Below are 25,499 nucleotides of genomic sequence, written 5' to 3' on the forward strand. Positions count from 1 at the left end.
AAGATTATATATTATATTATGTCAACGGCTGCCTTTTGCTACTTGGAATATGTAAAATCTGTATCTATTTTTTTCCCTTTGAGTTTGATGCTCTAAATCCTTATTCCATTGTTTGTTTTGGAAACTCAATAACAATTCTTGTATTGGGATGGACAGATTAGACAAAAAAATCTATCCTCTAGATAAATTTTAAGTAACTTTCAGAAGCTTTCTTCCTTCAAATTTGTGGGACTGGGGGCTTTATAATTTTCTGAGGACACTTCTAATAAGTAGTGACATACACCTGTAGCCACTTACCTGACTAGCTAAAACTATAAAAGCGGTTACTGTATATAAACTTGGAACTCCAGGGAGAGGAGAGAAAGATGGTGTTTGAATTTTGTGGGGAGTTTGGGAAATATTCCAGGTTGTTAAAGGTCACATGCAACGTAAAACACAACTTTGCAGATTCTGGTACCTTTCGGCATGCACATACCGAAACAAATCATAAAAAATGCCAATTCAACCTATAAAGTTGAAAACAAAACGCGATGAAAAAAAGCCCGCGAAATCGGAGTTCAAACGTTTCACTAAATTCCCCCCAGCAGTGTGGTTTCAACAGCTGTGCTGCACTGTGTTCATAACGCATGCGCAGTGAATAGGTTCGCAGAGCTTGAAACAGTATGCATGCTCGGAGTCTGAGGTCGTGAGCAGTAGTCTAATCTTGGTTGTGTACACAAACAAGTAAATAATCTACTCGTTACGTAAAATAACTTGTTGATTGTGGTAAGCAGTCTCTGTCACAGGGAAAGCTCAGTGTCTGGTTTATTCACACCTCTATGTCTGTCATCCTCGATATCTCCAGGGTATACGTTCCGATAAGTCTCCACTATACCCTGGACGCATCTACGGCTCTACCAGATAAATTTATTACCTCCCTTGACTGTCTTTTCATCCAGTCAGGTGTCTACGCTGGGAAGTTGAGCGAACCAATCACAATTCACTTTCGTTTTTTGAATTATCTAACCGATTAATACTTGGCAACAGAAACCATTCAGAGGTTCTCTGGAAAGGTTAGACGGCGTTCTTGTATATGTTGTTTTAAAGTTTCGGACCTGTCAATTTGTTTCTATGATTTCCCTAAAATCTGGGACGCACTTTGGGCAAACCTTCGCTACCTTTGTTGACACTGGCAAGCTCTGTTATAACGGCGGCCCAGCTGATTGGCTACTGTGAGAAGGCGAAGCCAGCAAAGGGAGGTAATAAATTTATCTGACAGAGCCATAGATGCGTCCAGGGGTATAGTGGAGACTTATCGGAGCGTATACCCTGGAGATATTGAGGATGTATGTCTGTATGCCTGTCTGCTAAAGACAACATGCAATACACAGCTTCGATCATTGACCACGTGCAATTTGAACTTAACACCTATCAGACTATACGACATAAAGAAAATAGGTTGATTTATGACTCGTGCACCCGAGTCCCGTGTCTGCCACATTATGTAATTAGGCACGTGTGATACACATGACATGTTTTTATGTCTGTGGGTTGCAAACAAACTACATTCATTTTTTTCGGATGACTGGATCTGACGGAAACTGGTGCAAACTCTTGTCAGTTTCAAGTCCTGCTTTGTACTTGGACGAATGACAGATTCCAGCCACGCAGTAGTTTACCATCTCTACTGACATGATTTTTGATTGGATCGAGCGCAAATTCAGAGAACATGTATTTACCAAACCCAACATCTCTAAATACATTCTTCATGGATAACGACTTCTTTTCGTGTATATGATTTTGTTTGACAACAGTATATGAATCCATACTGAAAACGACGCATCAAGTACACAAAAAGAAGTTGTTATCCATAAAGAATCTTACTTTCTTGTGACTGGCTATACTTCTAAAATGCCCATCAAACAGATCATCTTTCTGTACACATAATGAACCCTCAGAATATCAGCAAATGAAACAGCCAATCGGAAGCCGTCGTTACACTTGAGTGCATATCCACCCGCTATGACTGGGTTCGGTCTCCCGAGGGCTTCGTTTCGATGTATATTATATGTCATGAATAAGTGATAAATGTGTTTTAATTATGTTTGATTTTTTGGTTGCATGTGACCTTTAAGTATCTTCTCTTGACACTACTGGATCAAACCACTGACCTCTGCTCTTCAGGCAAATCTTGAATTTTGGAAGCATAATATTATGCAGACTATTGTATACATACTGAAACACATAAGTTGAAAATAAATCATTTAATCATGAATTGTTTAGTATATAATACAGTATAAAAAATAAGAATAAAAATATACATCTGTGATTTAGTCTGGAACCAGTACCAAGGAAGAAGAAGAGTGGCCAAACACTGTTGGTCAGCTTGGATTCATACACTGTAACATTGTTTCCCTATCAAATTCTAAATAGGCATGACAATTTGTCAAGAGCAAGTGAGTTGCGTCTTATGGTAAAATGGAAGTCATAAGAGAATTACCCATGGCCCAAGAGAATATTGTGGCTATTATATGAACTGACTATCCTAGTATTGTGAGTAAAAATAGTATTCTAAATGAAAATTTTAGAGAAGAATGAGACCCACTATAAACAACCAAATACACAGTATTCATTGTACACAGTTTTAAAATGTAACATTTCAAGAGAAAATCTGATAAGTCAAATATGCTCCTAATCAGATATCATTTATATTATTATAACATATTATATCTGTCTGGAAGACTCAACCAACCATGTTCATTTAAGTTCACAGTTTTCAGTAACCAAATAAGAACTGGAATTTTTTTTGCCTGAAGTTGGCCGGTTGGTTATGCATTGTTATCACCACACTCAACAATATTAAAGTTACATGGTGGTGATCTTGACCAGACCATCAAGTGATCAACATTTTACCTGAAAAAGAATGCACGTCAATTAATTGTGTTACACCTCTAGAATGTCATTGCATAAGCTACTTTCTGACTTATGTGCAATCAGTCGATGTGAAATGATTATAAATTGCTGATTTCAACAAGAAGAACTAAGTAACAGTAATAAAGGGACAAAATAATTATACAGTAAGCTGATGAATGGAAACTTCACACACAAATTACATTTGCAACAGTAAACAAAGTTAATATTAACAAATATATATACTATATAGTCTTGTTTCCAGTTTCTTTACCAAACCTTGAATAAAGATTAAAAGACCTGGAATAACATACACTTAACTGTCAATACGCCCACATTTCACAGTTTCTTATGGCCATAAGCATAAGCACTTTGTCTGAACCTTTCTATTCAATTGACCGTTTTGATGAAGTATTGTTTCTCAACATATGACATTGGTCCAGTTGCTATCAGCAGTTTGTTTGAACCCTTTGACTCAATTAGCTTCTAAATGAAACTTTGTTTATCAATGTATGGCATTTGTCCAGATGTCATGAGATGTTTGTTTTGAGCCATGCTATTCAATTACCCCTTTCGATAAAACTTTGTTGATGTATAGCATTGGTCCAGTTGCCATAAACTTGCCGTTTGAGCCATTCTATTCAATTACCCTTTTCAACGCAATTATATTTTTTAATTGCTGTACAACATTATTTAATTTTTTTCAATGAAACATAAGCTGAATGACATATTATGACATATATGATCTGTGTAAAACAAAAAAAGTGTAATAACAACAAAAATCATGCAAAAACAGCAAGCCGGAACATTCATCAATAAAGAAAACAGTATCCAAATCTTGACTTTTATGAGTCCTACACCTATGTCTTTTTTTTCCTGCATCTTTCATCACTGATGAGGGAATTTTCCCTACTCAAAATCTGATCAATTTACCAGTGATCCACAGTACCGAACTTCTTTGGGATCCCTGCCTGTCTTGTGCTCAAACCCATCTCCAGACTTTAGTTTTACACTGCAATATTCCAGCGGTGAGGGCGGTGTGTAAATAAGCAAATCTGGACCAGACAATCCAGTGATAAACAGCATGAGCATCAGTTTGGAACAGATGGCGTGGGTTAAATAAGTCAGCAAGCCTGACCTCCCAATCTGAGTAGCTGCCTCTTCCGACACTAAGAGTCGTCTTTTATGGCAAGCATGGGCTGCTGTTGGTCTGTTCTACCCCAGTCCTTCACAGGTAGACAGGAATATTATCTCTGCCTTCTAACTCTTATAACCATCTGCACTAGTCACACCCCTTTCAAAATCATCTAGAACCAGCTTTCTTTTCACTTCTGCTGTCAAGTCTGCCATGTCAACAAAGGAAGCCGTCTGCTACACCACAGGAGATAACTCTTGAAGTAGTAAGTTTCATTCTTAAGCTCTTAAGATCCATCATAAAATTCCATTATCATTATTACAGTAAACAAATACTTACTCAGTAACTACTCCGAAAACTGTTAACAGAATATTAATGTGCAGTACCTAAACACATTGTAAACATGAAAGAAGCTCTGGTATAAAAGATTAAAATATCACACAAAATTAACAAGAAACAACAAAAGACAATAATAATATTACAAAAACATTATGATTTTACAGTGTTGTAAAGAAGATTTAAACCTGATATGCTAATCAAAGAAGGATCTTTTGTGACTATCTGTGAATTACATATATGCTTCCTTGCCAAATCATAATAAACACTGAGAGATCTGAGTAAATAAAAATATAATTTATAGAACTTCTGTATCAAATCCAAAAAAGCATATCTAAATTGCTCAAAGAAAATACATATGTGAATAACAATAATCAATGACAATGAGGAATCGTTCATGCATTGAACATTTAATAGTAAGTAAGTAAATCAAGTAAGTCTCGGGGGCCTTTTTGTGAAAACACTTATTGTGGATGTTAGTTACTGAGTCAAGCAAATTGTTTGCAAAGTGTTAGCTGGAACACTATATCAAGAAAGCACATGTGGATACCGAGACAAAGCAACAATCTGAAAGTGACATTTTGTCTCAATTATATAATACTGACAGCCCAAAGGAAAATACAGATCTTTGTCTTTAGCTTGACATTTTTAATTTATAACCACACAGCCACTGAATCATAAATAGGGATTAATATTTAAGGGTAGATGTCCTAATTTACTAACAACCTAAATGACTGAAAAGATTTTCCTCACGAAATAGCATTTCTTGTGCATAAGAGTTATAAATACAATATGACACATACGTGAGTGTGTTAATTTCTGTATTATCCCTACTCTTTAAAATGTGTTAACTAAAAATAACAGTATTTTATGGTTGGTGCCAATGTAGAAGGAAATCTAAATATAGCCTAAAAGTGGATGAATACAAATACTGTAAGGTCAAAGTTACTATGCATAGCTAGGAACCTATCCCAGCTTTGTGTTCTTGTCAAATCTTAGAGGGGCATGTAGATGAAAACATAAGAAAGCAAGATTTAAAGATGCTAAGTATATTTATTGTGGATAACATAATGTTTTGGAGCGTATGCTTAAGAATATCCACATTAAAGAAATTGACATCCATAAATCTGGCTTATCCCATGTTATTGTCGTTAACTAACTAAAGTTATTTATAATTTTGTCTTAAAAACTGCACATTGTGAAAAACTCTTGTAAAATGTGATATTTATTATTTTCTTTTTTTTAATGAAACACAGTGTTTATTTGTGTTGATAAATTTGTCAGATGGTAGAAATGGACCAAACCGAAGTTGTAGTAAACACTGTATCTGTAAGAAGTTGTGAATAGAAATAGTAGTCCCACATTCTGATGTCACATGATTGTCTCAACCTGCCGATGAAGAGGCCTTGACAGTTTAATGCATGTGTGCTACATATAAAACACATATGGGTATTTAGGATAGGAACAGTTCCAATAAAATAGTGATACCTATGATAACAGAACCTCTGTATCAAATATAATGAAGTACAAGTATATCTAATTTGCACACCTAAGATATATATGTGGGTAACAATGTTTTCAATATCAACAAGGAATCATTCATACATTAGTTATAGTAAGTATATCAAGTAACACACAGTGTTCCACTGAATTATAAATACTATTAAGGACAATTCTGATATATTCAGATAAACAGTATTGCAAGCATCATTTAACTGAAAAATAAAGTCCACCAGAAAATCAACATGTAATTATTTTCATTCAAGGTGTCTTTTTCTCTTCATCTTCATCTTTGGGCAGCTGTCCAACCACTCCAAACTGGATACCAGCATACTCAGTTGATTCCTCCTCCCTGTGAACCTGGGGACTGGGGTTTTGGCCTCTGAAGTCAATCCCCACATACAGCAATCCATCTTCATCTCTGCCATACTTTGCACCCTAATGGAATGTATGCATATAAAAGATTATTGGCTTTCTTCAAGCAAGTAGATTTTGCCAGTATGTTCACAATGTTTGTGGTAAACTGACTTTGGTACAGGGTATAAAAAATAACAAAATAATAGTGATCAGTCCTAAGTCCAAGATTGTTTATTAGTGTACCATGCCATTTCTTCACCACTCCAAACTTGACAATGGCAGAAAAATATGTAAATCAAAATGTCACACTCATGAGGAAATAAGAGAAGCTGTTATCCACATAGTTTGTTTCATATTGGTATTCTAATAATATACCACTGCACTGAAATATCATACATGCATCATAACTTATGTCCTCAACATTTGATACCAACAACAGGAAACATTGACTTCAACAAATAAATACACCCACCTCTGGAACTGTTTCCTTGTTCACATTTTCGGATTCATGATCAAAAGCATGGTTGATATAGGGATTACCTTCTTCACCAATGCCAGTGTTCTCATACTCTTCACCTGTCAAAGAGATCAAGAAAGAAGTGTTCACTATCAAATTTATCATCAGTCCTTATCAAAACTTATTACTATTAACCTTGATTGCAAATTGTCAAAAGGACAAGCTTCTGCACTTTTCCAGTCAATAGTTTGATACAATAACAGATACCTGATGTAATAATCACACTATGTAAGTTAGCATACACTAAATTTCACATCTTAAACGTAAAACATGAACTTATTGCTAACCTGTTGTAAAAAGGACACGTAATGTAAATCTTATACTGAACCATGAATAACCATATTGTGGATGTGTTCAAATGTTCACAATTTTTGGCTATGGCATTTCATTCTTGCAGTGTTTTTATATTTATTTACATAGTGCTGTAGTCCATCAGACATGCATGCTCAAAGCACTTCTTTGCTTTTCACTTGATTATTGGATCTCAATGTCAGCAGCAATAAGAAATATTTCCCAAATAGCACAACATATAATGACACCTGTACAATGATATATCCTTAACTCTGTAATGTAATGGTCTGAATTAAAAATAAATTGTTAGGGCTGGGACAGGCAACCTGTATAACCAAGACAAGTGGGTAATGAGTTGGACTTGGGTACCCGTCTTGGTATCCTGACCCATCATGTAGCGGCAACAAAATTTTGGAGCTCAGTGCTGGGATTCGAACCTTGGACCTTCTGATCTGAAGTCGGACACCGTGTCCACATGACCAAAGAGGTTAACCCCGTCAACAAGCTGACAAGGTTAGGTCATCTGTGGAATGACTCCACACCATGCTACGATCATGTGACTAACAGATGAAACTATGTAAAATGTTATTCTTTCATGATTAAAAGGTTGTATTGTCTTTGAAGATTTGGACATAACTGCTGTCTCTTCTTTCGAATATATAGTACATGGTTAAGACATTAAAAAACTCAAAAGTTTGGTCTCCGAGTTGAAGAATGTATTGCCATTTCTTTCAAATTTGATGTCAGGAATTAACATCTGGGTAGAGTAGGGTTGTATGGGGTCGGGTACTTGGGTAGAAAATTTAGACTTGTCCCAGCCCTATACAACTGCATACAATCAAAGGGCTCAAATGCCATCTAATAATATCTATCTATAATATCACTTTCTCACATGCATATAACGTACTACACACACAAATAAAGGTATATTTCCTAATTATTTCATGGTCTGCTTCTTTTGTTTTCTGTTTTCCTTGTTACATTAACAATATATTTCTCCCTATGTAAGGAGTTTAATGTTATTTTATCAATAGTGCTAATTTATGGATTTGTGTACCCTTTACAGCTTTTACAGGTAATATGCAATGTATGTTTAAATAACAAGTGATATCAGATAATTTTTAACTGAACAGAAATCCTCAGATCCTGTTTGAAATTCTGGATGTCTGAACTACAGTACAATATGCCAAGTTTACCCTTTGTTCCACCTCTGATCTTAGATTTCAAGGGGGCCTTGTCACCTGCAAAGTTCAATGCAAAATGAACAAATGAAGATATGTTTTCTCTGTTCTGAACAGTGCACATAATTAACTTAATGAACTTATTTAATAATTACCATGTCGTACATGTTTCCTCTCACGTACTATAATGAATTGAAAACTCAAAACACACAAATTGTTATATAACTCAGTAATACAGTTGAAGCCTGTTTATCCGGATGTTTTGGTTTCACTCGAAAATCGTCCGGATAGCGAGACGTCCAGTTAACTGGATCAATCAAGCAAAGCATGAAAATTAAGTGAAAGCAAAAAAATTACTTGTACGTATATCAATAAATCAACAGTCAATAGTAACAACAGTGAACCACCGCAACATATAAGTGTACCAATAATACATGGAAGGCGGAACGCAGGTTACCATTTGTCAAGTTGTCTGGGATGTAATCATGCTAATTAATGCTAATTAACATGTGTTTTCGTTACTGATGAGATGTTCTCACACGCGCCAAATCCTAATGAGTGGCATGCGTAACTAGTGTTTTGATGGCTAATTAATCAATTCACACCAAATGCCTTCCGACAGATTAAGAATGAAATCACAAAGTTGTGCGGTAAATGGTATTGACGTGACACGTACACATGCACGCTGCACAGATCTCTCTGTCCGGATAACTGGATCATTTTTCAATGGAAATCTGTGGGAATGGTTTGAAAATTCGCTGTCTGGGTCTGGAAGCGCAGGGTCCGGTTAAGCGAGTACAATTAATGAACGTAAGTTTCGTTTCACATAAAAACCGTCCGAAAGGCGGGGTTTCCAGCTATGTAGGGTCCGAGTAAACAGGGTTCGACTGTATACCAGATATGTTAAATATCATTATTTACACTATATTCATGTTGTGAATTATCAGTCCTTCAAGAAAATGATTGATAATTGTACATGTAAAACATGAACGGAAGCATCAAAGTAGTACAGGTATTCAGTTACCTTTGTTTTTGCCTTTTTCCTTCTTTGCTTCTGTAAAAAATATTGTTTTCATAGTCAAGTTTTTGAATGGTATTTAGATGTGATACACATAAGGAAAAGATTTTTAAGGATGTCAACTTCTTTATTATGATGAACACAACATATCAGAGTATATGCTTACTATTTGTTCATCAGTGAATGAATGATGATGATGATCTGGAGATTTAACATGCACTCTTTGACATATGGCCCACACAGCCCAGCCAGGTCAATTAGTGTTTGATCAAAAGAGGAATGATTTGTTCAAAAGATATGGCGTTCTGAAAGACTTTTCATACAAAGTATTTATTTGGATGCTTGTAAAAAAATTACAAAACAGGTGGGGTGGAATAAGCGAAGAACAGAATATTGTTTGGTTGGTACTTGTTTTGTTTGTGAAGTTTATTATGGGTTAGCGGTAGATGGTAATGTTGGTTACTATGTGAACTCGTAGGCCAGTTTTGATACGAAATATACCCAATGCTTTTGAGGTTTGAGTGTTATTTATTTGGCTTATATGTGTTTGGTGTGTGTTTGTGTTAATTCTTTAGTTGTTATTTGTGTATGCAGTGTAGTTGGACATGTTCAGCCTTTATATTGTGTAGCAGGATGTGCTTAAGTGTTTCTGTTTTGTTGTTTTGTCTGCATTAGTCTGTTTCATTAGTGTTTTAATTTTATCTATATAGGAATATTTTTGAATGCCCTGTCAAAATATTAAGATTTATGATAGTTTTTCAGTTTCTTGGTTTTTGAAGACATTTTTAGAATAGAATTTTGGTATTTATGTTGCCACTTTTTGAAGACTTTTGGTTCTGATAGGCTTTTGATGTTATTTCTTGATATGGGTATTTTAATTTAACTTCTGGGAGTTAAAATGCTGCTTTGGCTGCTTAATTCGCATGTTTGTTGCCATACACACCAACACGGGCAGGGATCCACATGATCTTTTTCTGCCTAAGGTGTCTAAATGAATGCTATAAGGCAGAGAGCATATACATGTACATGTAAGAAATGAAAACATTAATAGGCCAACAAAAGTGGTGGCAAACCTAAGGTAATGAACCAACAGTTCATTGACATTGACAGGTGTTTGGCAATTGACATATGAAACACTTAACTGTTAAGTGTTGTCTTCCATTTGTCCATTGCCTCTACTAACAACAAAAAACAATTCACACCAGGAGACACCAGTTGGCAATGAAATGTGAGCAGGGAACTTGTCTGCCCAGCACCTTGGACTTATTGCTCTGTGACTCTGTGTTTATTATTTCCTGTGTTTATGTGTTTCCATTTGTCCATCAACATTGTTCTTAAATGTCACATGCAATGCAAAATACCACTTTACAGATTCTGATACTCTTTGGTATGGACTTACACAAACAAATCATCAAAAATGCAAATTCATCTTATCAAGTTAAAATAATAATGTGATGACCCCCACCTTTTGTGAAATCAGATTTCAAAAGATTCACCATTTTCAACCCAGCGCTAGGGTGAAAAGTGGTCTCAACAGCTATGCTGCCCTCATAATGTAGGTTCCCAGAACTTTACACAGGATGCATGCCTGGATTGTAAGGTTGTGAGCAGCAGTAGTCTAAGTATAGAATAAAGCATGATCTGTGGGCATTGCGGAGGAGTAAGGCTGTTTCCTTCCCAATATTTTACAGCCCACTGGTCATGCTTTATCCAAATTATAAACTCACCAAAGATATATTGTAGATATAATTTGGTATTTTAAAAAAAAATCAACTGGGATGAGACTGGCAGCCGACGCCTCGTCTTCCACACACAATACATGTTCTCTGCACCACAGGCCATTGTGTCATTGCAAGGATTAAAGATTTTTGCTATAATATGAAAATTTTGAGATGACCCCTGACTTTAAATGCTTCACAGCACAATATATCTGGACAAGGACGGACACTTAGCAACCCGAACGATAGCAAGCGTCAACCAATTAGAGGGTTTGCTTTGACAACATCTCCTTTATTAGTTGTGGGAAAACACCCTTCCTTATGAGCCTGAAACAGGTTCGTCACTGAGTAGGAACTTCTCAAAATTGTTTTTACTCTCAATTACTATCGAATATAACAGACCCGTGAAGGTCCCGGGGTAGAATAGGCCTTCAGCAACCCATGCTTGCCATAAAAGGTGACTATGCTTGTCGTAAGAGGCGACTAACGGGATCGGGTGGTCAGGCTCGCTGACTTGGTTGACATATGTCATCGGTTCCCAATTGCGCAGATCGATGCTCATGTTGTTGGTCACTGGATTGTCTGGTCCAGACTCTATTATTCACAGACCGCCTCCATATAGCTGGAATATTGCTGAGTGTGGCGTAAAACTAAACTCACTCACTCACTCACTCGAATATAACAAATACCCCCAAAACAGGTTTGTCACGCAGAGGTTTGACGGTCTTTTTGATTGAAGCATATTTTATTCATTTCAGAAATAGGTTGGGCACAAACTTTACTGCTTACAAACGCTCTCTCCTCCCATTCAAGGGAGTAATGAAAAACATTCTTATATCCATAGCCACATTGAATGATGTGGCATTTTTTTAATATTTATACAAAATAAATCACATTTAAGTGTACTCATCATATATCTTAATCCTGTGAGGAAAACCTTTAACTTACTTATTCCATATGAATAATATTAGGTTCTCTCAAGATTTAAGTAATGCAACAGCAATTTTTAACAACTTAGAGAATATTATATCACACATTAATGGCTGGTGGAGTAAACCATGATGTTGGCTAAAATTATAGGAGTTTCTAAAGTCATAGCTTGTCTATGAGTTTGCCTACTACAGGTGGAAGTAAATCCTGAAGAAAAACTGCTGTTGTTTGTTTAGTGCCAAATCATTTTCTATGTCTTTCTGACGAGAAGGGTAAACCCAAATGCTTAAGAAAATCAACTGTTCTGACATTGCAGAAATATCTTTCAAAGTAAATAACATAGCTTCAGTTTCTTTTTGTGTTATTAGTTGGACTATTCCATTGTAATGTGCAGGCAACAGGTAGTAGCTTATCTGTTCCTTGAACTGTAAATGTTGTTCTAAGGTGTCTGCGAACTGCCTGTCTGTGTAATGGGAGGACATCGTTCTCATGACACATTCCTGTGATATCCACTAACGAAGACAAAATGCAAATGCAGCAGCAGAGCAATCATGGTGAAAATATCTGATAGCAGACCATAACAATACTTTTTTAATCAATGTTACCTTTTCCCTTCACTTGCTTCTTTCCCTTGTCACCATCTGCAAAATGTCAATTAACACAATTAGCATTACTAAACAAAGGCATTCTCATGTCTACACACACTTACTCCTTGTAGACCTACAAAGCCAATCCTGGCTACCCTTTCATAGACAGGAGTCTGTTTCATTTCTCACTGGTTTACACATAGAAAAAATTTAAATGTGAAATTATTATATTGATAGCAATTAAGAATATTGTAACCAGTAATGGACTAAATCTACAATAACACATACTCACGAAGCATGACATGTAGTAAGAGGGAATCTAACTACTAAGAATACCAGGTCACCTCTTGGAGATTCAAACAAAACCCAGGGAAGAAATACCTTAATGAAAGGAATGAAAGCAAAATCCATCACCCCTCATTCATTCATTCATTCATTCATTCATATAGCAGAAAAAACATCTGAAAATAGGAAGGTATGACAGTCATCCATGTGTGTTGCTTTACATCTAGAAAACACAATGAAGAAACAGATTATTTGGACTGATGGTTCCATACTTGAAAATTGAAAACCCAGACCAAACTACTATTTTGATGACATGAGAACGGAGAAAGCTCCCATGAAATATGTTCAGAGTCACTCCAGTTACAGTTTTACGATGAACTAATGCGTGAAGAGGGTTAGGTAAGAATACAATAAAACTCAAAATTAAACTAGAAAGGGATTTTCAAAAACAGAAGCTGATCCATCCCCATCTTTTCCTACATGCACCTACACGTACAGCTGACCTCACCAACACCTGTTCATCTTTGACCCCTCATTACACAGTGCAATTTAGTCCCACACTTCTACTTGCTTTAGAACAAGTCTGTGTGTAGCTAATTTAGTACATAAATTGATCTGAACTTCTAATGGTGACCAGTTAGTTTTGTACTCATCATCAAATCCCTTCTTGTTTACATTTTTCTGGAAATTATTACTGCAGGTGACTTTTATTGCAATATCCATATCTCCAGTCAGACAAAACATCTGAAGTATACCTGAAAAACATCACTGTCCTATGTAGATCATATTGCAATCATTATAATGGCATTATGTAGTGTGCCCCAATATTTGATGCCTGTGGAAAGTTGATAACCCCTTCACAGGACACCTTGCTTTTTATGTCAACACTTGCCTTCCTGTTATTCAGCAGAATTCTCTATTGATAATGAGAGGAGACTTCAAACTGAAAGATATTAATGTAATGAGATGATCTTGTCCAGACAATGTTTTTGAAAACTTAACATGCAACCCATATTATAGTACTTATCCCACAGTCAGTCAAAAACACTTTTCATTTGCCAAACATTCGAACAGCCTGGGATATTGAAATCAGATAGCTCAGTTGTATTAGTGATTACATGAGCTCCCGTCTCACACTTTGCTTTGAATGTGTACATCCATGTTGTTCATGCATGTCATATAAGTCATCATAGTTTTCAATATTGCTCTCAGACGAAATGCTGTAGGGTTATAAATGTCCACCTTACATATTAATTTCATAGGTTCCTTCTTTTTTGTACATTTTCCCTTAGCCATTTGACTGATTCATTGTTGAGTGTCTAAAACGTCTTGTCACAAATCTCTGAAATATTCCTGTCTTGTCATTTAACATCAGAAAAGATGACAACCAATAGGCTGAATCATTATCATCTCCTGGGTCTGTTGTTATATAGCTATACTTTTCAACTGAAAAAGTAAATGACTCTGCATTGACATGAACTGTGTTAACAGCCATATCTGGCAAAAAGAATGGATCCTCCTGACTGGACTGTGTTGTGCAGAACAGTCTCAGAATGAACCCAATGTCAGTAATCATGGAGGCCTAAAGTCTGTTCAGCTGAGGACAGTCAAGTATCAAAGAAATACATCTTTTCAACTCTACATATATCCACTCTGAAGAAACAACTGTGGGTGAGATAGTATCATAGAAGATTGTGACACTTATCTTGTGTACACTGAAGATATTTGTTAGTCATGACAATCACCAACTAACTACCTTTTGAACTCAGATTTCTGTTTTGATGATAACAAAGGAGAGGAGTGACAGTTTCCTGTACTGCACATGTACAGGAAATCAAGGCACCACCTTTCGACAAATATTGTTACAAATAGTTAATGATAAAGTGGACCTCTGTTTAAAGTCTGAAGACTTTAGAGTATTGACTGCCACATTAGGGGAAATTGGGCATTGATATAGCATTATGTTGTTTATTTATAATGATAAAAAGAAGTAGAATGATATTTACACAGCTTAGTTCGCTAATTCCACATCATTAAGGGACATGCTCACAGAGCATCACAGTATAGATATATATACAGAAGACAGTCATGGTCTTTGTATAGTTCGGTAAGTAGTTGGTGAATTAAGAGTTTTAGAAGGGGGTCAACATAGATCTGGTATCAGTCACTACCCAGTAACATACTACAAAAAGCAAACTGAAACATAATTTCTAACAAATACCTAGGCACTTAGTGCTGAGTGCCAGACAAAGTACCAACAAGAACAAATGTTTAATGTCTTTTGCTATGCATTTATGCATGTATGAAGATATAACAATATCTAACACAGAAACAATGGGGCATGATGTGCCAAAACCACTGCATGCAAATCACCAGAATGACTCCATCCCTCTTGCGAACTTGGCTATGGCCTTGGCCTGAATCAAAACATTTTAAGATGCAAACAACCACATAGTACCATCAGATGCAGTAGGTACTGAAAATGAATAAAATAATCACTTGAATTGATAAGGATGAGAGCTATGATACATAAGAATATTGTGCAATCCTGTGAACCTTGACTTTCTTTCTAAAGCATTAGCATTTCTAAAGTGTTATTCGCTACACTCCACCACTGAGTCAAACAAACCCCAGTAGAAGGTCACAGGTCGCATCATGTAACCTTTGAGCGACCAATGACCGTCCAGTCAATTGCGAGAGAGTTAAATGACTTTACCAATCAGACAACAGCTACTACTTAGGGATTGAAGGACTAACAAAATATTCAGGTCAGTGACACAGATCTCTCGCCAAACGATCTTACACTAAACAACATTTGGAATTGTTCGGGTACGAACCTTTTTGAGACAAAAAGTTTGAAATATATGTACGAATGTCCACTTTTGTGATTTGGTAAAGCTGTGTTCTGATTGGTCAATCTCAAAGGTGACCTGACGCGACCCAAAAGGTTTTGTTAGACTCAGTAGTGGAGTGTAACGAAAAGTTTACTTAGACTGCTCCAAAAATGAAAATCCATTCATATGTTCTAGTTCTCATAGAAAATTCTTGACCACTGAGCGTTGTAGTCTCCTTGGTTCTGCCAAAATGACAATATTGATAAAAGTCAAGTTAACTGAAAATAGCAAACAATATTTAACAACTAACTTTTAAAGTTAAAATAACTTTCACAAGTTACCTTTCTTTCCACGTGGTTTCTTTCCTTCCTTTCCTTCTTTCTGTATGACAGCATATACTTCACTTTGGTTAGGTGCAAGTTGAGGTGTGGTCTTTTTCACAACAGCATATTCCTCAGACATAGCAGATGCGCCTCCACTGTGTTTCAATCCAGGATCCCCAGAGCTTGCATAGCAAACATTTTCTTGCGTCACTATGAAAAATGCAAGTAAGAACTGTAAGCAAATTTTCAACTATCTTTGACAAAATGAAAAATGATGTAAGGAAAACATCAGTTCCCACTTTCTCAGATTTCTGTTCTGGTATAACAAGGCTTTTAGTGTTTGAAGCAGATAATTTCAAAGTTGGTAAACAAATCTTATTCTTATGCTTTGAGAATATATAACAAGCTACAAGTAATTAAGACATTTCTCTGCTAAGGGAAACATAAACCATAAACCTGAGTTTCAGGTTAGTTATTCTCTTTCTTACCCATAATGAAATTCTTAGCATGCATTCTTATTCATGCATCTAGATCCAGTCACTAAACACCTATGAAACTGAAGTCTGCAACCTCCCGTGTAACATAAAACAAGTGGGTGAGGGAGTTAAGTTTTAGGCTGAACCAGGCAAACCTGTAATGAACAGCATGAGCATCTGCATGACTGGGAAATGATACCATGTGTCAACCAAGTCAGCGAGCCTGGTCACCCAATCGCCTCTTATGACAAGCATGGGTTACTGGAGATCAGTTCTAACCTGGATCTTCACGGATGACAAAGTCTGAGAAATCAACTGTTGAAACTGCCTGCTATTAACATTCAGATTTTGTATACTTGCATTACTTACTCACAAAAGAACAATGTAATTAACTCCGAGTTAAAAAGTTCTGATCAACATCGGTTAGTGCACAAATGTCAGGTAAATGTACATAGTTTGCCAATTTTACACTTTCCAAACATGAAAGTTGATGCCAGGGTTGATGTTTGATATTTATCAACCTGTAGTTAGTTTTGGAAAGAGAGTTACGTGGTGTTATTCCATTTACCACATGGACAACTTACTGATAGAATAAATAAATGGAAAGTGGTATCGGTTAGCCAGAGATCATATGCTTATTTGCCAATAAAACACAAGTTTTTCATTGAAAGTTTTACTACTGATGATGCAAATTTTGACATGTTCACAGAAAATTTACAATAAACATTCTGAAACATCAAAAGGTGGAGACTGATCAACATTTCAGCGCCTTGAGCATGCACTAGTGCGTGGATAAGTGCGCTATATAAATATCCTATGTTTATCTATCTGTCTCTCATAAAGGGAAAGCTGATAGTTGGAAAAGCTGATGTCATCCCTTTTGTCATACAGTCTTGAGGAAGTTTATTGACAAAATTGCTCGGAAGTTTCATGCATAGATCTAACTTTGAAACATGAGGATTGGTTGGCTGGTTGTTTTGTTAATACTACGCATACAATAAATAATCAAGTCTGGACCAAATAATCCAGTGATCAGCTGTGACATATGCAGCTGTAATGAAATGACATGTCTCAACCAAGTTGGCAACCCTGACCTCTCAATCCCCTCAGTCGCCTCTTACAACAAACATGGTTTGCTGAAGATCAGTTCTAACCCAGATCTGCACAGATTGAAACATGAAGAAGTGACACTGGTAATTTTTACTCTAGTTATGGTGGGCAAATCAATGCACAGTATCATACTATACCTGCTTCATCTCTATCAGCTGACTCATATATTGCGTTTCTCATTTCTGAAAAAGAATACAATGTAATAGTAATGACAATTGAACTTGTAATGTTTTTTTTAAAATAACTATCTAAATAGCTGTCAGTTCTGTGGACATAAGTAAAATATTTCTGCTTCACGAAAATGTCATTATGCATTTTTTATCCCTTTTTGCATTACCAATCAGATATTTAGAAGTGTAATTTTCGGAATAAAATTGATACTTTACACATATCCTGACTCATGCTTATTATGCTCCTTCCTCTATGCTAATGATTGTGGAACACTTGAAATTCCCTCTTTTGAAGAAGACATACAATCACACTCAAGCATGAGTAGTCTCCCCTTATGGTTTGGCACCCTTTATGGTCACATGACTGGCCATGCTTGTCACTCTGTCTGAATATGCCTGAAACGTGAATCTACAGGGACATCCAACGTGCGATAAGTGATGAGGTTGGGAAGGCCTGACATCAGTCAGGATAAGTAAAAAATATCAATTTTTTTCAGAAAATTACACATTTTTCCTTATCCTGACATATGCTCAGTCTGCTAACAGAATCCGACAGAATTGCTGGTGGGTCAGGCTATGTCCTGGATTCTCTGTCTTAAAGTATGTCCTGTATTTCCTCCTATGGGAACTATAATGGCCATATGTCAGTCCTGTTCTTTCAACAATCATCTGTTAACTCAGGTAGACCACAACATGTCAGACATCTCTTCTTGTGAAGTGACTGCTGACATCTTCGTGTGGATATACAGATATACTAATGTCCTGCTTGTTGTCTAGCACAACACGTCAAGATTTCCTTTTCAAGGCGTGTTGCAACTCTTCTTCCTGTACGAGCATCTTCTGTTTACAAGTACAAGGTCCATACCTTGTCAGACTTCTTTAAGACAAGTGATTGTCTTGGATTTGTGTGGATTTTAGATACACTAGTTTCATCTTCCAAATAGTTAGCTATAGCAACTCATTCTTCATGATGTGCTCATCATAGAGTTGTGACTTTTCTTCATGTATGAGTGTCTTCCTTACAAGTACAGGGTCTTAATCACTCATGCTGGCCTAATCATAGACATACACATGGACTCTCAACCGTTTGCTCCTCGAGGCATGTGTTATCCCCAAGTCAACGCGATAAAAGGTGAGATTTCAACTTAGCATGTTTGTGGAACTGTTAGTTGGTCCAAAATGGTGAACTGGAGACAACTTCGGTGGTGACATATCTCAGGTACTGGTTGGCAAACACCGTGTCTGACTTCCAGAAGCATCCATCCTTAATTGATAAAACTGAGCTGTTCCCATGTGAAGCGAGTGTAGGTGCCAAGGCTCTGACTTCATGCAGGTTGGATTCTCTTGGAGGTGTCAGTCCTGCTGCTTTGTTGGCCTTCAGTATCATGACTTTCATCCACACTGATATTGTCATTCTGGAGACTTCTAGCGATCTCTCTGCATACAAGGGGATGAACTAGCACTTAACTTTCCCTTTCCTTGTTTTCATCTGGTGTAGATGAATCTTCAGTGCTTATGCTGGACACAAGGATAAGTGTTGTGAGTCCTCCAGGCCGAGGATCATTGATAGTGGTGGAACATGGAACTGTCAATGTGGTTGACCAGGTGATGATTATTTCAACAAATTCACATCTAAGTATTAGATGTGATGCTGCATGATGTCCCAAGTCATGTGTATGTATCTCTGACATCTGAGCTGCCGTTGCTAAGGTGAGGAGAAACAGCGTCTTCTGTGTAAGTACCATACAGGTCTCTTGCTCTGAAGGTTCATAGGCATCCATGGAGAGATGATGTAGTACAACGTTGAGATCCCAAGCAGGTAATTTCTTTGGGTAATCTTTCGCTTAAATGAGAATCTCATCAGGGACTTGTGTCATCACGTGACAAGCAATTGACTTGTTACTAAATTGCCGACTGAGAAATCCAGATTAGGAATCAATTGAATGCTATTGTGTTGTGGGGCCATAAGTGTTACCAAATGGTAGGTTTGTCTGTATGGTTATCCCAGGGTTTCAAAAATATTTTGAAAAGCCACTTGCCACAGAACTACTGACTTCAAGAAAGTAACTTGTCCTGACTAATGTTCCACTTGCCCTGATTTTATGACACAATGCGTGATGTTATTGTTTATTGGACTCTTTTTTTAAAGAGTGTTAATTTCACTCTCTACTAGCTCTACTTTATTATTATTGCAAGCTTTAATAGCTTCATTATGAGCAGAAATGAAATCCCAGATTATTTGCAGTTTGAAACCGTAAGTGGAAAATATCTAGTGGTCCACAGACAAGCAAGATACCATTATTTGATGGCCCGAAATGAAAACTGACTTGTCCCAGGTGTTGGGCGATGAGATTTTTTAACCCGTTATCCTCATGTGTGAACAACCTACCACAGGACCCAACATATCTGGTCAAATGACATAATAACTTGTTATGTATCAAAAGTGACTGACCAGTATTCATGCCAGCACCATATGCCTGTCAGTTATAACTTTGATTTCTTTACTTTGTTTGTGGTGTAGATCCAACTTTTGTATATTTTACAATGGATACTATGACAAGATTACCACATGTATTTGCAATCTCTGTGAGGACAAATAAATAACAGACATGTAATATACTGTTTTCTTTCATGTTGGTATGTGATGATATGCCCAAGTCGATATTTTTCCTGATCCCGTAAATATCAAGACAGTGGTGTTCGACTGTATATAGAAATGTTCAGACCTTCTGGTCATTTGTTTGCCACTTGAGGATGAGATACTTTCATTGATGTGAAGCTTTTCCAGTATGCGTAGAGTTCAACTCTCTGTCACTTGTCGTCATACAAGTTATGAGTTAATCTGCATAGAGCTAAGTCACTGTTTTCGCTGCTGTGGTGGAGTGACCTCTTTTCTCTTGGCAAGTTGATACAATCCATACGTGAAGTTGAAATGGCAGTGGATTCCCATGAGCTTGCTTGGTGTGTAGATGGACAAGTAGGTTTGACCACTCTGGTAGTGTCAGGGTTGGACTTCCTAGTCCATCCCATGATATGAGAGTCTGTTGCTAGGGAATAGGGCATTGTAGAAGCAAATGTTGGTGTCTGTTTGTTGATTCTTGTCGCAAACAGGTCTAATGCCTGAATGATGAGCGGAAATGCTTCTGGGTGTAACATCCATTCCATCGGTGATGGTAGTAGTGGACAAGATACATTCTAGACAAGACATTCTGATGTGAAGAAGTTGTTCTTGACTCATCCACTTTCTTGCTGCCACTCTGATGTCAAGGTGGCCTCCCCAACCCTGTAACGATGCATCTACGTAAAGATGAGTGTTGCAGACTGGCTCTGTCAAATAGGTTCCTCTGCAAACCACCACAAGAGCTAGATTCCTCCAAACTCTATTGTTGAGATGCAGTTGAAAGAGAGCATTTGTATATGTGATCCTCTTCATCCATGAGTGTGTGTGTGTGCATGCAGATCCTTTATGCAGAGGACTTCAGCACAGCTCTTTCTTCTGAGGAGTGGTGCTCCATCATGGTCACCTTCTGCTCTATGAATTGCTTCATGAAGAGCCCTGGGTTGAAGATCTGCAGAGGATGCTAAAACTGCTGGGGGAGTTGATGATGTGTCTGAGTGCACTAAGGCTGCTTCAGGTCTTCTTACCATCTGAAAAGAGTTGTCATAGTTACCATCTACCAGATGTCTGCAAAGATAGAAGGCTGTCTGTAGAGTGATGCACTGATCCTAATGTTGTCGTAGATCTAGCAGATGTAGTCTGCAGAGATGTCTTACTGATGACAGGAACCTTGCCTAGAAGTAAAGAAGGGTCATCACAGATGTACGCTTCTAACAGAGATGCTATCTCCTTGTTGAAGGACCTCGACGTAGAACTTGAATGTGGCTTCAGTGAAGACCTGGGACCTGATGTCTTCATCCTCATCTGTTTTTTCGTCTCTGGTTAAGCTGTTTGAAGATGATCTCTTAATGGACTTGAATATTTCGTCCACTACCTCAAAGACCTGCCCCCCTGATACGCTCAGTACTAGTGATTCACGGGAAATGAACATCAGCAGCACTTAACATATGATTACTTGCACTACCACCAGATTTAACAGATATGGCTTGAGAGTGCCCTCGCACATCTATGAACAGCAATAAGTACAAATGAAATTCTGTTCTAGACAAATTCTAACAAAGTTTACAATATGAATAAATAGTGGTTGATAAAGGACATAATAAATGTGGGTCAGACGCAGAAAAAACAAAAACACAATTTCAGCAAATGAAACACTAGTTCAAGTGATGAAATACATGTCCAACAACATAAATATTATGAAAAATTTAGCAATGATTTTAGGACATAATGATAATAAATAAAGACTAAAAGCCTTGTGCAGTAATTTTAGGACTAAGAAATAACCAGAATTGTCACGTAGGTGACATAATCCCCAACTGCAAATTATCAAATTAAATTTAAAAAGTAATGACAATGAAGGTGGTTTAAGTTAAATTCACTTTCCCAAGATAAAGATTGGTGATGAGTAAGAAAATGCAGTGACCAGTCCTTGAGATAATGTGTTGATGAGCTTGACATGCTGGAAGCTTGTTGCTGAATGTGAAGAAAATCCAGAAAACGGTTCTTCAGGTATCTTGCTGACAAGCTAAACATGCAGCTTAATGTGCTGAAATCTTCAAAGTGTTGCCATGACCTTGAAAATTGGTCATTGTGAAGTCACCCAAATCCACTGGGCCTGCACCTTCCCTAGCATAAGCTTGGTGTTGAATATGAAGAAAATTCTGGAAATGGTTCTTGAGATATCTTGCTGACAAGCGTAAAAAGTTAAAGTCCCATTGTGACCTTGAAATGAAGGTAGAGGTCACCCAACCTGACTGAGACCTATCTTTTACTATGATGAACCTTGGTACCAGATATGAAAAGAATTTAGCGAATGGTTCTTAAGATATTTCAATTCGCACGTACAGGCGAAGCCTAATACTATATCCCCTACTTTGCTAAGGGTGTCTACTCATGGTCGAGTGTGACTGTACATCCTCTTCAAAAGAGGGAACTTCATGGGATTTCAAGTGTTCCATTATCATTTGCATAGAGTGAGGAGACCAGCATAGCAAGAATGAGTCAGAATAATGAAAAATGTGATAAATCTGTAAATGTAGCATTGACTTTTGTTCATGTTCCCTAGGCCCAAAGGGAACAAACATTGAGGGAACATTAATCCAAGGGCCATGAAGGATCAGTTAACAATGTATTTATCTCATTAAACACCATAAAAAATTCATTCTGAACTGTTTGAAGCATGGGTATCAGATCGCACACTTCAGCCAGCCTGTGTGAATCAAATGATTTGAATCTTGCATCTTGCTGTTTTAACCCCAGGTACTGCCTCAGTAAAGATGCCGCAGTCTAATTCACCTTCTTAATATACGCAGGGACAATGTTTGAACCTTTTGTCAAAATTTATTTATTGGAATGGAGGCATATCTTTTTGTAGCCATCGCTAGATTTTTTAGACACAAGAAAACAAATTTAGAGTTATCTCCTTCCATTAATTTGCATTTGCAAAACATCAGTAATTTCCATGCATCATGCTTGATTCAATGTACACTACCACAAAATACTGCATGAATTGCCATTAGCAGCAGAGTACATTGCAATGTACCTTGCTTGTAAGTTGGGCACATTGAAAATAATAGAAGAGCGCTCAGACAATCAGAAAATGACGCGTGCGAGGTAAGATAAATGAGTTTACCTCACCTCAGAAGTCAAAAGACATGGTATAGGTTACCTGTTTTTGGCTTTAAAGTTTCTCTAACATAATGCAGGTGTATATGGAGGGGTCTCCCTTTGCTGCTATAAGGGCATACGTTGACATTAAAACTAAGTAATTTCCTTGACATAGAGTGAACAAGAGAAACTTATCTTGAAACTTAAAGGTCAGATGAAATTTCTTCTTGGAACCACCACACGACTTTAAAAAACAGGCATTTACAATTTTTAGTTCGTTTCAAGCTATCTAAATTCAGGTGCAATAGGTTTGTTGCACTCCCCACCAGACTGTCAATAATAATGAGAGATTATGGTCTTTCACTCTCTTATTCAAGCATCTTCACAGCTGCATGAACACCAGAATAAGATGCTGGGATCTGATGCAAACACTTTTCATAAAATCTTTAATGGACTTAACAGCTACCAATAAGACCTCTTTTGTTACATATCTTACTGCCACTGCTGTGTCTGGAGAAAGCTGATGTAGATCCAAATCAGACAGAACAATGTGGTTGTCTACCATTCATAGAAGTGTGAAAACATTTAGGAATTATTTCATTGTCAGCGACAAAGCTGGCCTGGACATAAGAACTTCCATATCTGACATGGCTGTATTATGCAGAAAGTAAGCTCACACCAATAAATGATATCATCAACAACCAGAACGATAGTTTTAATACTGACAGGCACCTGAAAAAGTTTTCTGTTACAACCATCTGCAAGCATCACACCACAGAAAAAGTTAAAGCAAATAAAGGCATTTCATAGGTCATCATTAATTTCGGTGAATAAACTTTGCGAGTTCATAGTTGCATTGGGGCAAGTCGATTGTCATACAGTAGGGGAGATGAATAATTCACTCGAGAAAAATCAAATAATTTTACTTGCTCACTGTATAAACTGCATGTTTTTTTTTTATCTATGCATGTTACTGTCACAAAAACAAGCATAATTGTTTCCTGAAATATAGCATTTATGCTGTTGAAAATGTCTTATTTTGTTCATTAAACAACCTGTCACTCAACTGGATGATTCCAGGTGATTTCTAAGAAAAGACAACTTCATGCCTTGCCGAAGAGTTTTTAAATGCTTATCATTCATGATAGAATGAGGATAAAGGCACTCTGTTTTCAGTTTTGTGGCCCTTTATGTTGATTTAAGAAGGCCAAAGCATTCAGTTTTTAAGTTACATTTAATGGTTATAAAACAACAATAAAGGTCCACAAAACTGAGAACAGAGTAGCTTTATCTTCTAAATACAGCTCCCTCTATCCCCATGCATAGCATAATAAAGTACTGAGGGTTTATAAAGTACAAGGGTGTTCCTTTCCGAGTGCTTTAAACCTATAATAGTTTAAGGCAAAGGTGTACCTTATTACACTGTACATGGGGGTAGAGCAAATTGCATTTTTTTCTAAGATGCCAAATTTAATACACACAGGCATTAATCTATGCAGTAAACAAACATAAAAGAGAAAGTGTTGGTAACTTAAATAACAATCCTCGCTCAGGAATAACTGACAGGCTCTTCCAGCGATGTGTATGCCCCTTTTGAAAACAACTGATAAACAGTTTGGAAATGGTTTACACTTGGATAAAATATCTTCTCAACATTATTGTACTTGCATTGTTTTGTGAACATTGTAAACCATAATGGACAACGTTCACATCACAGTTCCATTGCCAGTGTAAGTTTTGAACTGTAGATCCAAATGAAGTTGATGATCATGAGTCATGCAACATTCCACAAATGCTTTGTGGGACTGTGGACATAGGCATTGTCAGCAAACATTGCTGTGTAATTGTTATTCCAGTTGAGAGATTTATCTGTCGAAAAAAGTTAAAAGTAATATTTCCACTAGTGCTGTTACCTGAGTGAAACAACTGCAAACCAAGAAATGGTGGTAGGCTGTACAAGGCAATGACAACTGACATGCATTGTGACATCAGTTACCAAGGGTATGTTTCAATATGAGGGGGTAGGCATAGTGACGTCAGTACAGTGTGACATCATGCAAAAAGCATGCATTATTGCCTGATAAAGTACTGTTGGAACCTTTGATCTTTTACTGAAG

At 37.0% G+C, this 25,499-nt stretch overlaps 1 protein-coding gene across 1 annotated transcript in view; it reads right to left on the reverse strand.

Moving 5' to 3' along the window:
- Positions 1-2,228: 2,228 nt before the first annotated feature.
- LOC137287108 (contactin-2-like) overlaps positions 2,229-25,499 on the reverse strand; it is a 349,511-nt gene continuing 326,240 nt past the window's right edge. The window contains exons 15-21 of the mRNA XM_067819247.1: positions 17,625-17,669; positions 15,920-16,111; positions 12,478-12,513; positions 9,231-9,260; positions 8,222-8,266; positions 6,690-6,793; positions 2,229-6,298 (exon numbers count right to left, since the gene is read on the reverse strand). Of these exons, the coding sequence (XP_067675348.1) occupies positions 6,122-6,298; positions 6,690-6,793; positions 8,222-8,266; positions 9,231-9,260; positions 12,478-12,513; positions 15,920-16,111; positions 17,625-17,669 (629 nt within the window). The 3' untranslated portion in view covers positions 2,229-6,121. The remainder of the gene's footprint in view (positions 6,299-6,689; positions 6,794-8,221; positions 8,267-9,230; positions 9,261-12,477; positions 12,514-15,919; positions 16,112-17,624; positions 17,670-25,499) is intronic.

This window comes from Haliotis asinina, chromosome 1 (genome assembly GCF_037392515.1).
Source record: "Haliotis asinina isolate JCU_RB_2024 chromosome 1, JCU_Hal_asi_v2, whole genome shotgun sequence".
Classification (NCBI taxonomy): domain Eukaryota; kingdom Metazoa; phylum Mollusca; class Gastropoda; order Lepetellida; family Haliotidae; genus Haliotis; species Haliotis asinina.